The sequence below is a fragment of the Bradysia coprophila genome, chromosome III (genome assembly GCF_014529535.1).
Source record: "Bradysia coprophila strain Holo2 chromosome III, BU_Bcop_v1, whole genome shotgun sequence".
In the NCBI taxonomy this organism is placed as follows: Eukaryota; Metazoa; Arthropoda; class Insecta; order Diptera; family Sciaridae; genus Bradysia; species Bradysia coprophila.
Genome location: NC_050736.1, coordinates 4793450 through 4812344, shown reverse-complemented (window position 1 = coordinate 4812344; position 18895 = coordinate 4793450). Strand labels below are relative to the sequence as shown.

Below are 18895 nucleotides of genomic sequence, written 5' to 3'. Positions count from 1 at the left end.
ATAGCAATTCTGAAAGGTCATGGCCAGAAACTAAGATTGTCAAAAAAATCGAAAATTGACTGGTTTTTGGTCTACCGCAAAATCAAAATGTGAAAAGGTGCCAAATATAGAGATATATCAATATACGGTGGGATCATCCCACTGGGATGTGGGAATTTTTTTTCCCCAGAGTTACCGTATACTCTACACGTCTTAATCGTCAAAGATCATGAAACTTTAAGAATTGAATGACTATATAAAAAAGGAGAAAGATGATAAACTCTGAAGAACACAACTGATATGAATCGATATAAGAGTACCGAGTGGTATCTAATTACTCCTAATGTATTTTTTTCAGCAAATTGCGGCAAACTTAAAATAACTTGAAATTGCTTAGTATTCTACAACCAATCATGTAATGGATAAAATCATTTGTTTTAGAACTCTGTCCAAATAAACAAAAAATGATACCAAGAGAAACCGGTTAATTTATGTTATTTTTCTTGTCTAATTGCAATCATGATTTGCAATAAAAAAAAAGTATTTCTGAAATGTTCTTATGTGAAACTGTAGCCAATTTTAAATTGTAAATTTCAACTTCTAAGTTCTGAATTCTATTTTAATAAAAAATTGATGCAATGCTTAAAGATACCTGTTGTTTTGAGTGGTGTATATAGATATACTTCTTAAATATTTTTCTATAACAAAAAAATGACTAGTAATAGTAAGACAACAACTATGAAGATACCCTGTTGACCTGGCAAAAAATTCACATTCAAAAGACGTAAAGGCAGAAATGTTTTTGTTGAATGTCTAATTATTCAGGGCAAATTTACTGCTTGTGTTACAGAAGTATTTGTAAAACGTGTCCCATTTTTTATGTATTACAAAATAATGTGTATGGTAGTGATGACGGCTTAATGCCAGATAATCAAGAATAGACTGTTAGTACAAGAACTTACGTGCAATAAAAAAAAATCAAATTGCTGAATTGAATTGTTAAGTTGTTTGATATAAAAACTTTATTGTGGACATTGTTATGCTATTTCTTTTCTAGAGCTTCCGCGATGTCGTTTGCCATCATTGTCTGCATACACTCAAGTCAATATTAGAAGCATCATTTTCGTATTGACCAAATCATTTTTTGTTTAAATTTACCCAAATTCTAGTAAGTTAATGACTTTAAAAACTGAGCATACAAGCGATGGCCAGAGTAAATATTGAATTCATTTTTAAGTTCAATTAAGCTTAAAAAAAAGTGTTGTGAGTAAAACCAGTTAAATTAGCAATGAAGATAATGATTTATTTTATTATGTCTAGAACATTATTTGCACTTTTTTTCCGTAACAACTACTTTGAAAATTGCGAAGATCTTTTCAAAGCAATAATGGAAATTCTAGGTATGGGAATTATGTACACCTTTATGCCTTGTTCTTCAAATTAATTTTCAGGTTGTATGTGTGAATATGGGCTGAATATAGTTTTTTAACCTTGAGATGATTTTGGTATAAAACCGTGGTACAGCCACAAATTTTGATCAGTTTGGATAAGTGAGAAACAAAATGTTCTTGGTAAGAGAAAATAAAATTAATCTAATGGATAAACGTTCGTAATAAAATTTGTGATTTAAATGAATGTGAATGTTGATAGTTTATTGCTATTCTAAATGATTTGTGGCTTATCCGTTTATCTTTGAATTAAACAAAACAAATAAATTCTTAAATTCTATTTGTTTCTAGAGAACAATTTATGTGTTAGCTATCGTAATAGCAGTTGCTGTTGCACGTCCGGGAGGAGGTGGATATAATGGTGGTGGCGGCGGCGGTAATTCGGGATATGGCGGAGGATATGGAGGAGCAAGTGCTCAAGCGTCAGCAAGTGCAAGTGCAGGTTCATTCGGCGGTGGTAATCAAGGCGGCTTTGGAGGAAGTGGAGGAGATCACGGAGGATTTGGAGGTGGTGGACTTGGAAATGGAGGACATGGAGCTGCTTTAGGAGATGCAGGACATGGTGGTGGTCATGGATCCAGTGGACATGGATCTGGTGGACATGGATCTGGCGGTCTGCAAGGTAATTACGTGAATTGAATAGTTTGCGAAATTATGCGACTTCGATTTCAATTTTTTGTATTCACATTACTTATATCAGACTTTGAAAATGAACTAATAGCTGATCTAATGTTCCACTACATTAGTAACAAATTATCGAATTTATTTCTTCAATTTTCTGAAACTCTCTTTGTTCATTTTTATGTTTTTATGTCAACTGATATTCTGAAACTCATCAGAATTTGGAATTTGAAAATGTATTAAATGAAAAATGCTGGCAACCAATGCATTTATTTCCATTTATCTCAAGTAACTTACGAATTCCTTGATGCACAAATGATATACAAAATTAAAAACCAAAAGAGTACAATAGCAAGTCTGTATAATCAGTCATAGGAATATTGAGTAATTATAAGTTTGTTCAAGAAATAGCTTCGGTTTAAATCAATAATAATAAGTAATAAACACAAATCTTTTAACGTAAATCGTTCGTTGTTAACTTAAACGTTTTAGAAAAATCGTGTCGTGACTAATCTTTGTTCTCATTGCAGGATTCGGCGGTGGCGGCGGCGGTGGTGGAGGAGGAGGTGGTGGTGGTGGACATGGTAAGTATAGTTTACCTTAAAGTTTGTCTCTCTAAAAAGACGCAAGTGTTTCCCAAATAAAGACTCAAATTACGACTAGATAAATATAATAGAAACAGTACGACCGATAAAATACGAAAATTGCAAAATTTTTCATTATTTTTTTTGTTTTACTTAAAGGCTACGGAGATAGTGGATTTGGAGGAGGCGGACCTAGTGGAGGATACGGTGGATCTGGACATGGCGGTCAAGGTGGACATGGTGGCCATGGTGGAGGTAGTGGACTCAATGGTTATGGAGGAGGCGGACATGATGCTGGTCACGGAGGTGGTCATGGAGGCGGTTTGAATGGCTACGGAGGATATGGTGGAGCTGCATCATCTGGTGCAGCAAGTGCTGGAGGCTACGGCGGCGGTTCTCACAAAGGAGGATATGGTCGTTAATAATGAAAATGTTCTCCAACTAACTAATTTGTAGACTTGTGTACGTATTGGTGTTATTGTAGATGACGACATAACGATTGAAAGATTGATGTGTCTACAAAAACAGTGTGATATAGAAATTCGTATACTTTGTATAATTTGTTGTCCAATAAAATATGCATAAGATAGTCTCAACCACCGTTTTTTTTTTGTTCAGTAGAAGATTATTCAATTCTTCATACATTGCTACTTCATTGATAAAAAAGTCGACTTATGAATTGGAATATGTACTTTTAAATACCAAACAAAAACGTAGATTACGTTTTGTGTTTGTATTTTCAAAAGTTCTTGGTTCTTGTGTTTTTGTGTTTCACAAGAACGTTTTTTAATGAAAAAAAAATGGATAATTTTCAACCTATTGGCATTATTGCCTGTTACAGTCTTCTATATCGAGGACAACATCACTAAAGGGCATATCTCCGATGTCTCAGAAACGATTGAACCAACGACTGAAAGGTAGTAAAAAGTAATGATTTTTGAGCCCGACATGAAGTCAATCGGCCACAACTGAAGAAACTAGAAAATACGACGAAAAATTCCACTGAAATTTAAGTCAGACTCAAAAGTTATAACTTCTTACTACCTTTACAAAAAGTGTGTCAAAATCGGTTCATTAGTTTCTGAGAAATCGGAGATAAGTCCTTTATGGATGTTGCCCTCGAGTGGTACTGACTTTTTTTCCGCTTGTGCAGACTTTTAACATAATATTGATTTTCGTCACGCTTAAAAATGATTTCGTCATTATTGCCATATAAATTGAGACACTGATAACCACAACATATTTTGTTCTCCAACGAGCGGTTATGTAACTTGTATTTTAAAAAAAAGCATTTTGCAAATCGCTTCTTCTATCAATGTTTTCGGTTTCAATTCTCGGTCGGTTATCGCAGGTCAATACTGTTAATGTTTTGGTTTGTTTGTTGTCGTTAAATCACGGATTATTTGAACGCAAGTTACATTTTTCTCTATTTAAGCAACGCTCAAATGAAATACGAACCAGTTTATTATTCGATCAGAAGGTTTTCACTTTTAACTTTACTTAATTTACCAAATTTTTATAAAAATGAACAAAATTGTGGTACGTGGAAATTTCATTTTAAATTAGCTTGATAAGTTGTGCTTATAATAGGGAAATGTTTCTTGTTTAATTAAAAATTCAGCGGCTCTCTCTAATATTTTAATTAATCAATTGAAATACATAGTAATCTATTAATTCTTGTTATTTTACATTGATGTGGTTTAGTAGTGTAAAAAGTACAGATACAGGGTAAACTTTGAAAATGTGGATTGATGGAATAACATCTGAAGTGCATACCATTTAAAAGTTTAAGAATCAATATAAATTCACCATCAAAAAGGTTCATTATAGGTTCATAATAACTAGGTGAAGTGTCCAAATAGAATTGTTTACCAACGTGAAAATTTGAAGCAATATTTATTCATTTCAAAGAAAAATGTAGTTTCGTTTGTGGTTATTACGATCATGTAAATATATCGTGGATCAATTAAAACTAAAACAAAGTTATCTTTTCAAATTAAACGTTTTAAAATAATGAAAAATCACTTTTTAAAGAAGTTGAAAATATTAATTTTCATAGAGAAATTCGCAACAATAGACATATGAATCGGTTCTCAGAAATATCAACGAATGTTTATTATCCCATCTTTAAAATAAAAATTCTAGTTCTAATTCACCTAATTTTGACCCAATTGACCTGAACGTAATTCTCTTAACAGTTGGTGGCACTCGTAGCCATGGTTATGCAAATTTCTGCATTGCCTCAATATGGAGGTGGTCAAAACGGTTATGATAGTTATGGAGGTCAAGGTCAGAATCACATTCTTGGACAAAATGGACACGGTCAATTTGGTGGCGGCGGAAATAATGGCTTTGACCAAGGTGGACATGGTGGTCATGGTGGCGGCTATAATCCACATAGTGGACATGGTGGTCACGGTGGCTTCAATCCACATGGACATGGACATGGACATGGTGGACATGATGGTGCATACGGTTATAATCAACACAGCGGTCATGGCCATGGAGGACCCTCACGCGGTCAACGTTACTAATAAAGTAGATTTTTGAAAAAAATAAACTTTTATTGAAACTACAAAAAGACGATTTTTGAGCAACCCCAAACCAATAAAAACTGGCGCATTGGTGTTAGAAATACGAAATTGTAGTAAAAGGTAAATAACCAATGCATCGGAGATTTAGGTAAATTCGGTAATTAAAATGACCAATAATGGGCCATAATCAGACCTAGTCAGGCTGCATTTAACAAGAAATGTTTTCAAGTAAAAAAATAGAACGCGATAGAGCGGAGCGTAATCGGAGCGTAATACTTCTTCACCTACATTCAAAGCCTCGATTCTTAAGAACATAAGATCGTTTCACATTTTGTAGAAGGAATCATTACTCTTTCTCCTAACATTGTATATAAAGAAAGCATGACTCCTTTACTTGAGATTTTTCATGCTAGCGATGCTATAATCCTTATTTTGCCCACTATGAAGCGTTGTGAAGAGGCGTTTTGTTGGCTTTCTGAGAGGCGTCATCTTACGTGAGAAATAGTCATTTACGTCACAACGACTGTAGTCCGAAAGTACTTTTCCGTGTGACGTATCGAGACCTACAAATAATAATTTTCTCCCCTAAAATGTTGGATCAGCCATATTGGGTGAGAATATGATTATTATCTCACTTAAAATGGATGAATACCAAAACCCGCTATTTATTTTATTTTCTTCAAAGTTGACAAAAATGCGGATTTTCGCAAAACGCAAGTATGAAAACGTTGTGTTCACATCAGGGAGAAAATAGGAAATTCCACTAAGAGCGAAAGTTTGCAGCCAGAGCGAAGCGATGGTAAATAAGGTAGGAGGAAGCATACTCGATAAATTTATCATTTTTAGCGATCAAATGCTTGTTTTCTAGCGATCAGATTCCTATTTTTTGTGATCGAAAATATTTCTAACAGGAAAAATTCCAGTGATCGTCCCATACAAATATTGGTCGAATATAATTTACCAAAGTAAAACTTCAGACATGAATGTATCAAGCGATACATTGGATTTAAGATAATAAACTAGCACGGCAGAGTAAAATAAACCAGGCAGGAGCGCTTGGTTTGAATAGGTACCTGAATTATCTAGTAGCCTTACTTTTTGCGAATAAAATTATTCAATTTACATCAGTGTTCATTTGAGTTCATTTTCATACAGTGTATAGGTATCCCTTATTTGACGTTTCAAAAATGAGCCGCTCCTGCCTGGTTTTACTCTGCCGTGCTACTAGAATTAGTGTTGCGTTAGTCTGATGATTAGACTCATAACTTCTTAAAAATCATTTGTGAAAACAAGTACATTACATTACGCAATAATTCTATCGGAACTTAGAACTGAAATGAAAGTGAGGTCTAACATGCCGTCATCTTGTGCACTTAGTTTAATCTATCATTTAGTCTGCTATCTAAAGCACGGTGCTAATAAACCGAAAATTAGTCAGTTTCCATATAGGCGACAATAAATGAAACAGTTGTGATTCATCAGAAATTATCATAATAAGAATTCATTGATCTTTCCAACTAAAGAACCAGTTTCATAAGATCGAAGAATTTATTCTTTGTGCCTTAACGAAGACTTTATTAATATAACCGGATGATTCTTTAAAGTGCACTGTGCAATGAACAATTTTTTTTTCACAACCAATTACGCACATACTGCATGCATATATGCATATGAATTGATGTTCTTTTAGTTGTAATTCTTTATTTATCATTGCATCTTCTTCTTTTTTCTGCAAGTCTTACTTGCATCACACGTTATTCCAAATGATGCTTAACGTCACACATACCGGTGAATCTGTAAAATGAAAACAACTGCGTTCGGCCTGGGGTATATAAGCTCAACTATTTATTAGTCCTGGAATCAGTTTGAAATTACCCACCACTTGTGTCTAATTAAAAGTTCAGTGCTAAATCGATTTTGTTATTCTTTGTCATTGCGTTGTGGAAATTCTCAGTGAGGTGCTAATTTTCATTTGTTTTTCAAATTGCAAAACAAGTTAGTCATAATGATAAAGGTATAAACTCTACATTGGAACTAAATAAGTAAAGATAAAATATTGTGCAAAAAATCTGCTCAATTCTAGATCAGCTGCTTGTTCATTTTTGCCCTGATTGGAGCTGCCCTTACATTTCCTGCCAGCGATTCAGTCAATCAACGAGATCCCGTACAAATAAAAGTGATAATAATTACTCATTCGATTCTTTTTTTTGATCATTTTTTTAAATTAAATTCCACCCTAGATTTCTAATGAAGATCCTCCAATATCTGCACTAGAAAACAAAGGAAGCAACGAAGCACTTACTCCTGTTTTGGACGAAGATGAGATAGGTTCATTTAATCCGGATATTCAAGCCATTAAAGGTGAAAGCTTAGAGCCAGCAGAAACCTTTGGTTTTGGCTATGGGTTAGGATACTCTGGATGGGGTGGTAGATATAATGGTTACGGTGGATATGGGGGTAAGTTTTCATTAACGATGAATGTCAAAAGAATTGAATAAATGTTGGTTATTATTAGGATATGGACGAGGCTATGGTGGTTATGGAGGATACGGTGGTGGAGGATATGGAGGTAAGAATCATATCTAACGATAGTGGTCTGTATTACAGCAAATATTTTACAGGATACGGATGGAGACGTGGTTATGGAGGATATGGGGGATATGGCCGAAGAAGCTACTATTGGTAGATAAATTGTATTCTTTTCAGAATTAAATGAATGTGAAAAATATAAATTAAATCTTTTAACGAACTGAAGTTTCTGGATAAAAAAATTGGGTGAAATAGTTATTCGTTCACCGATGGGAAAGAAAAGTTGGAAATTTTATTTGTTGTTTCAAGTCACACAAGAAAACTTAATTTCCTACTTTTTCCCCGAGGTAAACACAACATTTTTCACAACAAGGGCACCCGAAGTCTCGCATGCGTTCAAAAATTCATTATTTCCCAACCATTACTTCACGTCATAGAATCGAATTTCTTTTTTTTAACTAAAAAGTAGGAAGGATAAAAACGTTCCAAACGTTCCAGCCGATCAACAAGTGTCGACTTTTTATGTTAAATTGGATTATTTTGAATTTATGCGCCCAAAGTAACATATCTAAAACGTGTAGAACTCGTTCAAACTATACATTTTACGATTCGTGGTGTTTGGTACACAAACAAGATGTCGCTTTTCCTTACTTAACGAAAAATAGATGAGCCAAATAGCTACACAAGACTCGCAAGACGCCGTGAATGAGCAAATAACATCACAAACTAGGATTTTCTCTATTTAAATACTATAAAAATGAAACAACTTTCCAACGGCCTGTCTTTACTTCAGCCTCTCAAAATCCTTATTTTGTCGATAACTGCATTGACATTACAACTTGTCCATTCAAAAGTATATAAACCAGTAATAAACACAGCTAGCATTGGTATGAGAATTTCCAATGGTACAAACCCGATAGCAAAGACATAAGACTTGTAACACCTATGAGTCTGAAAAATATCGGCATTACCGTATTTGGCATTTGACAATTTGTGGCATTTGTGTATTGTAGTTATAGTCTAAAACCTCCTTGGATATTGTAAATTTAGTCTAAACTAAGTGTATGACAAAATTTCTTTTAAATAATTAAAACTTCCGACGGTACGAATAATATTGTAGCTTTGTTAAAATAAATTTCGACTAAATTTGAGTTGGAAAAGTGAGATCTGTGTGTGACGTGTTATGGAAAACCAGAATTTTTTTTATTGTTCTTTTTGTCCATTAAAATACCGCTATTTGATAAACACAAACTGAATGATTTGAAGTCGGTCTATTTGTTTAAGTTTTCTTCGCATTTTCGGTAACATCTTGAGCGTAACATTCTAACGTCAACCCTTCGATTAGGAACTGTGTTAGCATTTCGAATAAAAAAGGAAATCGTACCAAATCTAGGTTATGTTGTTGTGGTATAATGTCCAAAAATAAAATAATCGTGGGTGTGTAACTAAATGACTTACCTTTCTCAGACGTCGTGGCCTAATGTTGTCTTATACAGCAAAATGTATGCCAAACCTAAGTACAATTCGCTTCAATTTTGTCAAAAGAATTAAATTACTCGATCTGGATGATATGCCGTCTCTGAAAGGTTCAACGTTTTCTTTCATAAATTCCATTGACGAGACGTTTTGTGTTTTTGGCTGTATGACTCCTTAACACAGTACGATACGATACAAATTGAGTTTTGTTAATAAATCCAAAGTTGCAGCTTATCAGCGATATAATGATAACGAAATCGTTAAAAGCGAAACGGTTAGGAAACAGTTTGAATATGGAACTATACCAGAAAAATGTATCGCATATATACGTGTATCGTGTTTCGTTGATTGAACTAACAATAAAATCTGTCGATCGATATCGGTCAGTATAAGACTGCTATAGTAGTTCCTCTTTATTTAACTATATTCCCAAATCTTTTACAACGGATATGACCTAACTTCTCATCCGAATTTGTGAGATATATTCATCACGCGAGTGGAATGATAGTCAACTGAAAAAATTATATAAAAAAATGATTTTTCGAAACGTCCTACTGTGCCCCAAAGTATGATATTTCGTTATCGATATAAACGTGAAGATAAGAGCAACATTTCGAAAAAGAACAATACAACGGAAGTTATATTTGTCTGTTTCTAAGAACAACATATTTCGTTTTGTCAAAAAAAGACTTGCTCAACGCAGTTCAAGCATGAGTGGTACTCTAAATAGGGTACTGAACACCGTAAAAAACCATTTCATACAAAATAGTACTCTATTTGACAGCTGTCGACTATGATCACTTTTGCTTGAAGTGCGTTGACTTGCTGACAATTTGTGGCAATACGAGGCAGGAGTCTCGTGTTGCTTCAATTGACCGGACTTAGATTCAATGTTTTTTTTTATAAATCACCAAGTCTGTTTCTAGGTCCGTAAGTTTGAAAATTTTAATTTTATCTTTGAAGCATTGGAAAATCATTTCTCATGAAATCATAGCCCAGTGTCCACTATCATTTCTGTTTAATTCAACCGATTAACGAGATTATGATTTGTTATCATATCTGAAGCATATTATGACCGCCCAATAAAAATTGATTTCTTTTTCTGTAGTAGCATTCCAAATCGCTATCGTCACAATTCATAAATCAGCAAAATTTATTGTTTCGATTCGAAATTCCAGACTATGACTTTATTGCATTAGCCGTGTGCGCTCCATTTCGTCTCTAAGCAAAATTGGCACATTTCCTTGGACTGTTTCTTTGAATTATTGAATTAATTGTTTTTTATTATTGTTGAAAATATCAAAATTAAATTCTTTGTCACAGAAACAAATCTCGAAATCAAAGCAATAATTTTGTTGGTTCATCCTATTCGGGTTGTATACCAAAATCGTTCAATTTTTTTTGACTTAAAATTGTGTGCAAAATTATTCGCGATCGCCGATTTTCTTTCAAATTAATAATAGTGTGTTGTTGGCCGTGTGTGCGTACAAAGTTTCGTAATATTCGCGGTGTGTTTGGCCGAGATATGTCGCATATTTTTCAAATTAAAGAAGAAATGTGACAGTCTCTGAAAGTTACCTTCATATTTTACAGGAAAGTTACAATAAACAATTGAGCTGTGCTTCATTTCGGAAATTTAGATTTTGTTAAAAAAAAAGAAGAAAAAATTGAAGAAAAATGTCATTTCGTGTTGTGAGAAGTTCAAAATTTCGTCACGTGTACGGTACCCCTCTGAAGAGGGAACAGTGTTATGATAATATCCGTGTATCGAAAAGTAGCTGGGATTCTACTTTCTGCGCTGTAAATCCGAAATTTCTAGCAATCATTGTCGAATCAGCTGGCGGTGGTGCTTTCATCGTTTTACCACACAATAAGGTAAACATACGAACTAATCGTTTAATCATTATCGACAACAAGAAGAGAAAATGCATTTGTTCAAGCCATTGCGTCCTCGTTGTATATTGTAAAATACTTGTTAAAAATAACTGTCCTCCTCCTGTATGCTTGCCATCTGTGAAAGGTTATATGTTTGTGCAAGCGTAAAGATTTCATTTTTTCCTATTGAACAATTTTGAACCAAAAATAGTAGGTTACATTGGATGCTTCGAAAGTAATTCATTACATGAGGTAACAATTTTGTGATACTCACACTCTCCAAAGTGTGTTTTTGAACAACAAGCGTCGTTAGCTGACTTTTGACAAGTGTAATAGTAGGTTACTATACAAGGGAGGTAATTTGTTATCTCGTATCCAGAGGACCGTATCAGCCCCAGGCTCATCGTGATACGAGATAACGAATTATTTTCCGGGTATTGTATTGGGTTTTACTTTACGAATGCGGGTCTTCCCTTGGGGTGGAAGAACGATATTACGTCTCTAGTAAGATAAAATTAAATTACACTTGCGAAAAACAGTTACCGAAGCATATTACTCAAAGATACAAGAGGAAGTTTGTGAGTATCACAAAATTGTTTCCCAATAAATGAAGTGTGGCGAATAGATGTTTTCGCTTCGTGGAGAAGTCAAAACACAACATTCACGCATGAAAAACGTTGTGTTACCTCTGGGAGAAAATAGGAAATTCCAACCCCAGCGCTATAACGGCTCTCGCTTCGCTCTGGCCGCAAACATCGCTCTTGTTGAAATTTCCTATTTTCTCACCTCGGTAAACAAATAACTATTGCATCAAGAATCCTTAAATTAGTTCGTCTCAACAAATAATGCGAATAAGAATAGATTTAAGAGCTTTTGGATGTTTTGGAGGATAAAGTTTCCGTTTAAAATGGTGTGAGATTTGACTCGCTTTTTACGGAGAGCGAAAGGTTAAAAGTGCAAAACCACAAGGTCCACCTGCATGATGTATTTCCTTCATTTTTACCGACTGTTGTGTATTTCGGAAATTGGCTTCAAATTTGCAGTTGCACTTGAACACTTGCACTGACTTAGGGCTCCTGTAAGAAAATCAAAAGATCGAAATCAATGCGAGAAATATTGTCATTAAAGTCGGTTCTCCATTTAAAAATATTTTTTTTATTACCAAACACTTTGACTTTGAATTCAAGCGATGAACGAAATTCTGCTCACGCTACCAATGAACCAATATATGAATAGAAACATTAAAAAAAACGTGTAGGTAGTTATTGATAGAAAACCTAATATTCGTACTATTAGCAAGCAATCATCTGAATATTAAAGAAGAAAAATATGAAGCGAAAGCATCCGACATTTCCAGTAATATTTTTTTAAAAGATTCTCTCAACTTATACATTTGAATTTCATCAAAAAGAAGAAAAAAAAATATTTATTTTAAGATCATCCAGAATGTTGCCAAAAAAATACCGAATCTTGAATCATTTAAATCGAATCATGTTAAAAAAAAGTTCATGAATGAAATCGGCTTATTTATCGCCCTTTATTTCAAAAATTCCTGTACACAATAACAGTGAGTATGTTATGGAGAAGTATATGTAGATGCGATCTGACGATGATAAGAAATGTAATTTGCTGGAAGTGCAAATTTTATACGACAGCCATAAAAGTATTGACTGATTTCATTTGATATGCTTATGCTACAAACGAATTTTAATGGTAATGCCGTTACACTCTTCAAATGATAGGTTTGAAACATTTTAAGTAATTGATTCGTTGTGAATAAACAGCGACAACATAACAAACAGTGTTACATCTGGACAAGAACAGCAAGTGAAAACATACGAGCAATTTTGCATTGATGAGATCGACAATTATGCTGTGCTTTCCGTTGTTTAGACTGTGGTGAAATCTAATAGCAATGGAAAACGCTGCATAATTGTCGATCCCATCAACGCAAAATTGCTCATGTGTTTTCGGCCTTAATCTTCTCCACATTTTCTTTATAAAATTATAGTAAAAATTGAAGTAAAAGATGTTATTGCAACTTCAAATTACAGAAATTGCAAATTTGATGATGAGACCATTATACTGTTTGAGGTTATACTGTCTTGATCTTCGGTATTTTGTCAAGTACATCGACTTTCTTCACATGGGCTAATATGCGATAGTATGCCGAATACCTAAAACCAAAACGCCAAAACGATTAATTCTATTACTCCTCTTGTTAAAAAACAACACAGGGGTTGATACAAAATCTATTACTTCGTACGCTTTAATATACATTTCACTGCATGATCATGTTAATCGGAGGTCATCCGGATGCTATTTTTGTCGATGCTGTCGAATGACAAATGATCAGCCGTTTCTGAAAGGTTAAAAATTTACTGGTTGTTATCGAAAAAGCAATTGAAACTGTACGAACAGACGGTATAATATTCGATTGACATTAAACTTGCACGCACATTATTTTTAGTGCATTGCAAACAACCAAATAATGCAATTCCAAAAATAACTCTAAACGAACAACAACCGTCGTCGCCTCAAAGGTTGTAAGCCGTTATAGCAAGATCTATGTTATTATGAAGCTATAATTTGACTATTTTCAGAAACATCATGACAACACAGCCGTGATATTCTTTTTTGTTGATCAAGAAAAATGATTCAGTGTGAATAGAGTTTCCGATGGATGTATACCGAAATGATATACCTATATTTGAGAGGGAAACAAAAAAAATTTAAATTCGTAGTTTTGTTGAAAACTTTAAATAGCTCTGTTCAGGAACACAAAATTTAATAGAAGTATGCGTATTAAGACAAACACATTGATTGACCAATTAAAAAGACCTCTGAATACTTTCTAGAAACACGCGAGTGTGCATGATGTTGCTAGTTATGTCGAATATTTCTATCATTCCTATAATCTCACTTCAAGATAACTATGAATTCAATCCCCGGAAGCACGGCTGCCGAAATCAGATTTTTTTTGTTTATTTACATTAAACACATAGCTGCGCATATTTCGCGGGAATATATTGGAAATCTGTAAATCGTATCGTGCAACCTATGACTGTCAAAATCAAAGTTTGTAGGTCAACAACGCACTTCAAGCAAAAGTGCCTTTAATGACAGCTGTCAAATAGAGTATGAAAATTTGAAACGCATTTTTTACAGTGCCAAAATTAGTTCGATACACTGCCCAGTTTCAGTACTCTATTTAGAGGAAACAATCATGCTTGAAGTGCGTTGAGATCAAACATATACACTAGCGGAATTTTGAAAACCGACACAGTTTCTGTTTCGTGGTCTACTGGTTTTTTGTGCATTTTGCATGAATTTTATATGGAGAAATCAGAAACTCAAGTAAAATACAGATACAGAAAATGTGTCGGTTTTCAAAATTCCGTGTGTAGTCTACTACTTCTTTTGATCTAATTCAGTACGTAATTTCATTAGATTGACCAGAAGATCTTCTACTTTATTAGTAGTATCATACATTTTCCTACATAATATCACATAGGCCAGAGCTCATCGTCTATTTTTATCGATGATTTCGATAACAGATGACATAGCCGTAAGAGGTTTTCTCATCGCACACATAATTGGCAATCATGGAAAAGGGTAAATGGGATGCGTCACAAGCATCAATCGATATACCTTCTGAACTACTGAACGTGGTCAATTTGCAACAAAATAAATCCACCGATTCGGAAAAATTCACATTTCAGACGAATGAGTGTGTTAACATTATTAAAACTGAAAATGTATCATCGTGGTTACTTGGCATTGTGCCATTTTCAGACAAATTTAGATTCGCTTTTCCTTTTGGAAAATGTATAAAAATAGGTCACACATCATAAAGTTTTGTAATTTTTGCCTCACTTTTTGCTGTTTGTTTTTTTCTTTCTTTTATTCGCTAGTTCGTTTTGTCCACAATATAGACACACATACTGTGCGGTAGCAAACGCATAACCAAACCACTTTAATGAGAATATTTCCTTAAATTTGTGTATGTAAATTGGCGCGAACACCCACTAAAAGTCATCTAATTTGCGATTCTATTTCGTTGTTCCAGGTCGGTCGTATTAATCCTGACCATCCATTGGTGGGAGGCCATAAAGGTCCAGTTTTGGATATAGCGTGGTGTCCGCATAATGACAATGTAATTGCATCCGGCTCGGAGGATTGTGTCGTGAAGGTAATTTTATTTACTTACATCGTTTCACAAGCCAGCGTAACAGGAGAACATATAATTTTTTGCAGGTATGGCAAATACCCGATGGAGGTTTGTCTAGAACTCTAACTGAACCAGTAGTGGATCTACTGTACCATCAACGAAGAGTGGGCTTAGTGTTATGGCATCCCACAGCGCTAAATGTTCTACTTACAGCCGGTTCTGATAATCAGGTATGAGATGGCGCACAGTTCTCTTTCGTTTTATTTATTTTTAATGTTCATGCGTGTGCTTACAGGTAGTAATCTGGAATGTTGGTACAGGTGAAGCACTGCGCCACATTGAATGCCATCCAGATGTTGTATATAGTGCCTGCTTCGATTGGGATGGTTCGAAATTAGTGACAACGTGTAAGGATAAGAAAATTCGAATCATCAATCCACGCACTGGCGAAATTGAAAGCGAGGCCTTGTGTCATGAGGGTTCTAAAGCAACGCAGGCAATCTTTCTGAGACACGGACTTATCTTTACAACTGGGTAATTCAATCAAATCTATTGGTAAACGGTGCATTCGTTGACACTATTTTTTTAACAGTTTTAACAGATCATCCGAGCGACAGTATTCGTTGCGCGCCCCTGATGCCTTAGACGAACCCATCGTCATGGTGGAATTGGATACATCGAATGGTGTTATGTTTCCACTGTACGACCCGGACACAAATTTAGTTTTCCTATGCGGAAAGGGTGACTCCGTCATCCGATACTTTGAGGTGGGTCCTATGCAACATCTTTGCTCAACACGAAATATAACTAATCTGCTAACAGATAACACCTGAACCGCCATTCGTCCATTACATCAATACGTTTCAATCGGCTGATCCGCAACGTGGTATTGGTATAATGCCGAAACGTGGCTGCGATGTAAACACCTGTGAAATTGCCAAATTTTATCGACTGAACAACAATGGTTTGTGTCAAATTGTTTCTATGACTGTTCCGCGGCGCTCCGAATTGTTTCAGGAAGATCTGTATCCGGACACATTATCAGGTATGGAATAGAATTGTGCAATGAATTGAGCCGATTTAACTTTGATCAATGATACTCAGACGAGGCAGCCACAACTGCAGAGGAATGGTTTTCCGGTACGGATGCGGAGCCGATTTTAGTTTCGTTGAAGGTAAGTGAAACGTTTGGCTTGTTAGGGACTGAAAAACCGCATTCTTTTGATATCAACGGACTTTAAGAAATGTCAGAGTCCGTTGGGCTTATCTAATGTCAGATTAAAAAGCGTATGATGGTTCATCGATATATTTCTATGATCTGATGCAGCATTGACAGCAAAAACTCTTAGCTCAATAAAGAGCGTATGAAGAAGCTATTCTGTCCGAGTAATGCTAATATTGATCATTGACTACATGCCCATTAGGCATCATAAGATTTCATTGACGGACCATCAAACGCTATGCAATGTAGCATACTTTTCGTATTTATTTCTGATTTCATATAGTCTGGGGAGGTTCATAAATCACATCAACACTTTTTTGAATTTTAAGACTCCTTTGCCAGAAGAACAAAGGAAAATTTGCCTTTTTACACGAGAGTCCAAGTACTCTTCTCTAGTGCTGACGTGATTTATGAATAATTCCCTGACTGACATCGGTTTTCAAAATTCTTTGTTGGATGAAAAAATGTCATGTGTGCTGTGCATGCTGTGAACTAAACTTTACTTCACCAGAGACCATTTTAAATTAATAAATTTGGAATGAATCAAAAATGGTTCCTGTTGATGTACTGAAGTGTTACATACGACAAAATTAACCGAATCAGAGTACACTTATGCGCGGATATTCGTCTCATCTCATTTTTTTGATATTAACCGAAAGAACATTTGCTTAATCTGAACAAAAGGATCGATCGTTTCTTGTACAGGGTGGTTACGTATCGCAATCAGCAAACAAAACACTAACGGTGTCCAAAAAATCCAACGTTCTGGACAAAATCCCACCTCGTGGTCCACAAAAGTCCCCGTCCTCACCAAACGCCAATTCATCGAATAACAACCAACAGTCACCGGTTAGCTTCAGTGGAATAAATGTAAGTTCTTTTGTTACACGTCGCTGATTGGACAATTCAATAAATCCGGCGTCTTATCTTAGGAAGCCGATTTGAAGGAATTTATGGAAGACTTTAAAAAACAGACCGATGAAATGCGAAAGCTTAAGGCAATTATCGTTAAGCATGAGAACCGCATTCGGTCATTGGAAGCAGCACAAAAAGCCCGTGACGAGGACGTTTTAGATAACATACTGTCGGCTGAAAAGGAATCAACACATCGAGTGCCGGACACCGAACCGTTGCCAAGTGCCGGCAATTTGGCTCCGGATGAAGTGTAAATTCGTTGGTCGTATCCGAGTGCTCACAAATAAGGACTATAACTACTACTACAGAGACACACACCAACGAAACCTGACTATTGTATTATTGTAAATTTTTTTTTTATTATTTTGTATTATTCTATCCTCCCCACCCCCTTTACAACCAACTTTCGGTCCATAATTCGATTCATTAAAACACAAAGTGCAACGATAAATCTCCCAATTTGGATGACGGACGGAGCTTCAAATGGTTTGCTCTGTCAATTAATCAATTTATTTCGCCATGTCATTTTATAATTCAACGAATATTATTAGTGGTTAAGTCTACGCTTATTGAAAAAGGCTGTGCCCGTTGTTGCTTAAAAACACACAAACACAATTTTACATGTAAATTGAGTATTTCGTAGAAAAAAGAGATGAAAAGAGACGCAGAGAAAGTTTTTTAAACTGGAAAAGGCAAATCGTCAAATTTTCTCTCTCTTTTTTCTATGTTACAGTAACAAAAAGGAAATCCGAAAAAAAAGAGAATTTGTCGTTGTTTCGTTTGCCAGATATTTTATTCCTATTGTGCCTTGTTATGAAATGTAAAGTTCAACTGTTCAATCATTGATCGTTATTATCAACTTTAATTAAGTAAAAAAGGAAAAGTCCCACTTTGTCTCTCTAATTTGAAATCCCATTATTAGCCATTACAAAACAAGGGAATTTTTTTTTGTGACAAAAAGAAATTGCGCTAACATTTATACGTTTCGTTTTATTTTTAATTCAAGATTTTTGTTGGTTTAATGAGTTTATATTTTCCTTTCAAACTGAGACTATAGATACATTTCAAAAAAAAAAAAACAAACAATTAAAGAGCAAAATTTTGTTCGTATTTATTTTTCATCTTCATATAACTCATTTGATTTAATTATTAAAAAATAAAGAAAATTGTTTAAAAAAATGCGAAGTTTTATTTGTTTTACCTTGTAAAAAACAAAAACATTTTGGTCTGTTAAGATGCCTTGCATTGATGAATAGATTAAGGTTAGCGCGTTTAGTATGTGTTTATTTTGTAGGTGAAAGCACGGGTTTATAGGAGCAATAATGTACCAATGCACGTGTACCAACTTGTAAAAACTAAACGGATAATGAGAGAACAAAGTCTTACTCTATTAGCTTCATAAAAATATTTTACGCGAAGATTGATCATTCCCGAAACAGCTATGTACTTGAGCTATAGCGTTAATTGGACGATTACAGATGCGAGATCGTCACACTGATTGCCATACAAAGATTGCGTCTTTTACTATACTTTTTCTATAC

The 18895-nt window shown here is 34.8% G+C and overlaps 4 protein-coding genes across 14 annotated transcripts; all 4 read left to right on the top strand.

Annotated features, from left to right (window-relative positions):
* Nucleotides 1-1411: 1411 nt before the first annotated feature.
* Nucleotides 1412-3228, top strand: LOC119079131 (acanthoscurrin-2-like). 4 transcript variants are annotated; one of them, XM_037186963.1, is made up of 5 exons: nt 1412-1550; nt 1719-1998; nt 2029-2049; nt 2579-2633; nt 2790-3228. In XM_037186963.1, exons 1-5 carry the CDS (start codon nt 1542-1544, stop codon nt 3052-3054), a joined length of 630 nt encoding a protein of 209 aa, XP_037042858.1. In that variant the 5' UTR covers nt 1412-1541; the 3' UTR covers nt 3055-3228. The 4 variants fall into 4 exon arrangements, with proteins under 4 accessions (XP_037042858.1, XP_037042869.1, XP_037042857.1 ...); XM_037186974.1 differs by lacking the exon at nt 2579-2633 and having other exon boundaries at nt 2029-2050; XM_037186962.1 differs by having other exon boundaries at nt 1719-2049; nt 2579-2632; nt 2792-3228.
* An 821-nt stretch (nt 3229-4049) lies between these two features.
* LOC119079203 (cold and drought-regulated protein CORA-like) lies at nt 4050-5183 on the top strand. Its single transcript, XM_037186993.1, has 2 exons — nt 4050-4171; nt 4831-5183. Exons 1-2 carry the CDS (start codon nt 4157-4159, stop codon nt 5164-5166), a joined length of 351 nt encoding a protein of 116 aa, XP_037042888.1. The 5' UTR covers nt 4050-4156; the 3' UTR covers nt 5167-5183.
* A 1844-nt stretch (nt 5184-7027) lies between these two features.
* Nucleotides 7028-7898, top strand: LOC119079165 (guanyl-specific ribonuclease pgl-1-like). The gene is made up of 5 exons (XM_037186984.1): nt 7028-7180; nt 7250-7342; nt 7407-7623; nt 7682-7735; nt 7788-7898. The coding sequence occupies exons 1-5, from the start codon at nt 7172-7174 to the stop codon at nt 7850-7852; spliced, it is 438 nt and encodes a 145-aa protein (XP_037042879.1). The 5' UTR covers nt 7028-7171; the 3' UTR covers nt 7853-7898.
* A 740-nt stretch (nt 7899-8638) lies between these two features.
* LOC119079063 (coronin-6) lies at nt 8639-18230 on the top strand. 8 transcript variants are annotated; one of them, XM_037186923.1, is made up of 10 exons: nt 8639-8757; nt 10765-11046; nt 15116-15238; nt 15304-15447; nt 15513-15751; nt 15810-15984; nt 16040-16262; nt 16322-16392; nt 17145-17309; nt 17372-18230. In XM_037186923.1, the coding sequence occupies exons 2-10, from the start codon at nt 10849-10851 to the stop codon at nt 17606-17608; spliced, it is 1575 nt and encodes a 524-aa protein (XP_037042818.1). In that variant the 5' UTR covers nt 8639-8757; nt 10765-10848; the 3' UTR covers nt 17609-18230. The 8 variants fall into 8 exon arrangements, with proteins under 8 accessions (XP_037042818.1, XP_037042778.1, XP_037042810.1 ...); XM_037186883.1 differs by having other exon boundaries at nt 17124-17309; XM_037186915.1 differs by having other exon boundaries at nt 8653-8797.
* The last annotated feature ends 665 nt before the right edge of the window (nt 18231-18895 follow it).

Excerpts from the sequence above, each read along its gene's own strand:
- LOC119079131 (XM_037186962.1), top strand. Across the intron at positions 2,050-2,578 it reads TGGATCTGGCGGTCTGCAAG|GATTCGGCGGTGGCGGCGGC; the intron begins GTAATTACGTGA and ends TTCTCATTGCAG. Across the intron at positions 2,633-2,791 it reads AGGTGGTGGTGGTGGACATG|GCTACGGAGATAGTGGATTT; the intron begins GTAAGTATAGTT and ends TTTTACTTAAAG.
- LOC119079165 (XM_037186984.1), top strand. Across the intron at positions 7,624-7,681 it reads TGGTTACGGTGGATATGGGG|GATATGGACGAGGCTATGGT; the intron begins GTAAGTTTTCAT and ends GGTTATTATTAG. Across the intron at positions 7,736-7,787 it reads CGGTGGTGGAGGATATGGAG|GATACGGATGGAGACGTGGT; the intron begins GTAAGAATCATA and ends AATATTTTACAG.
- LOC119079063 (XM_037186883.1), top strand. The coding sequence starts at position 10,849 with ATGTCATTTCGTGTTGTGAGAAGTTCAAAATTTCGTCACGTGTACGGT. Across the intron at positions 11,047-15,115 it reads TCGTTTTACCACACAATAAG|GTCGGTCGTATTAATCCTGA; the intron begins GTAAACATACGA and ends TCGTTGTTCCAG. Across the intron at positions 17,310-17,371 it reads TTAGCTTCAGTGGAATAAAT|GAAGCCGATTTGAAGGAATT; the intron begins GTAAGTTCTTTT and ends GTCTTATCTTAG.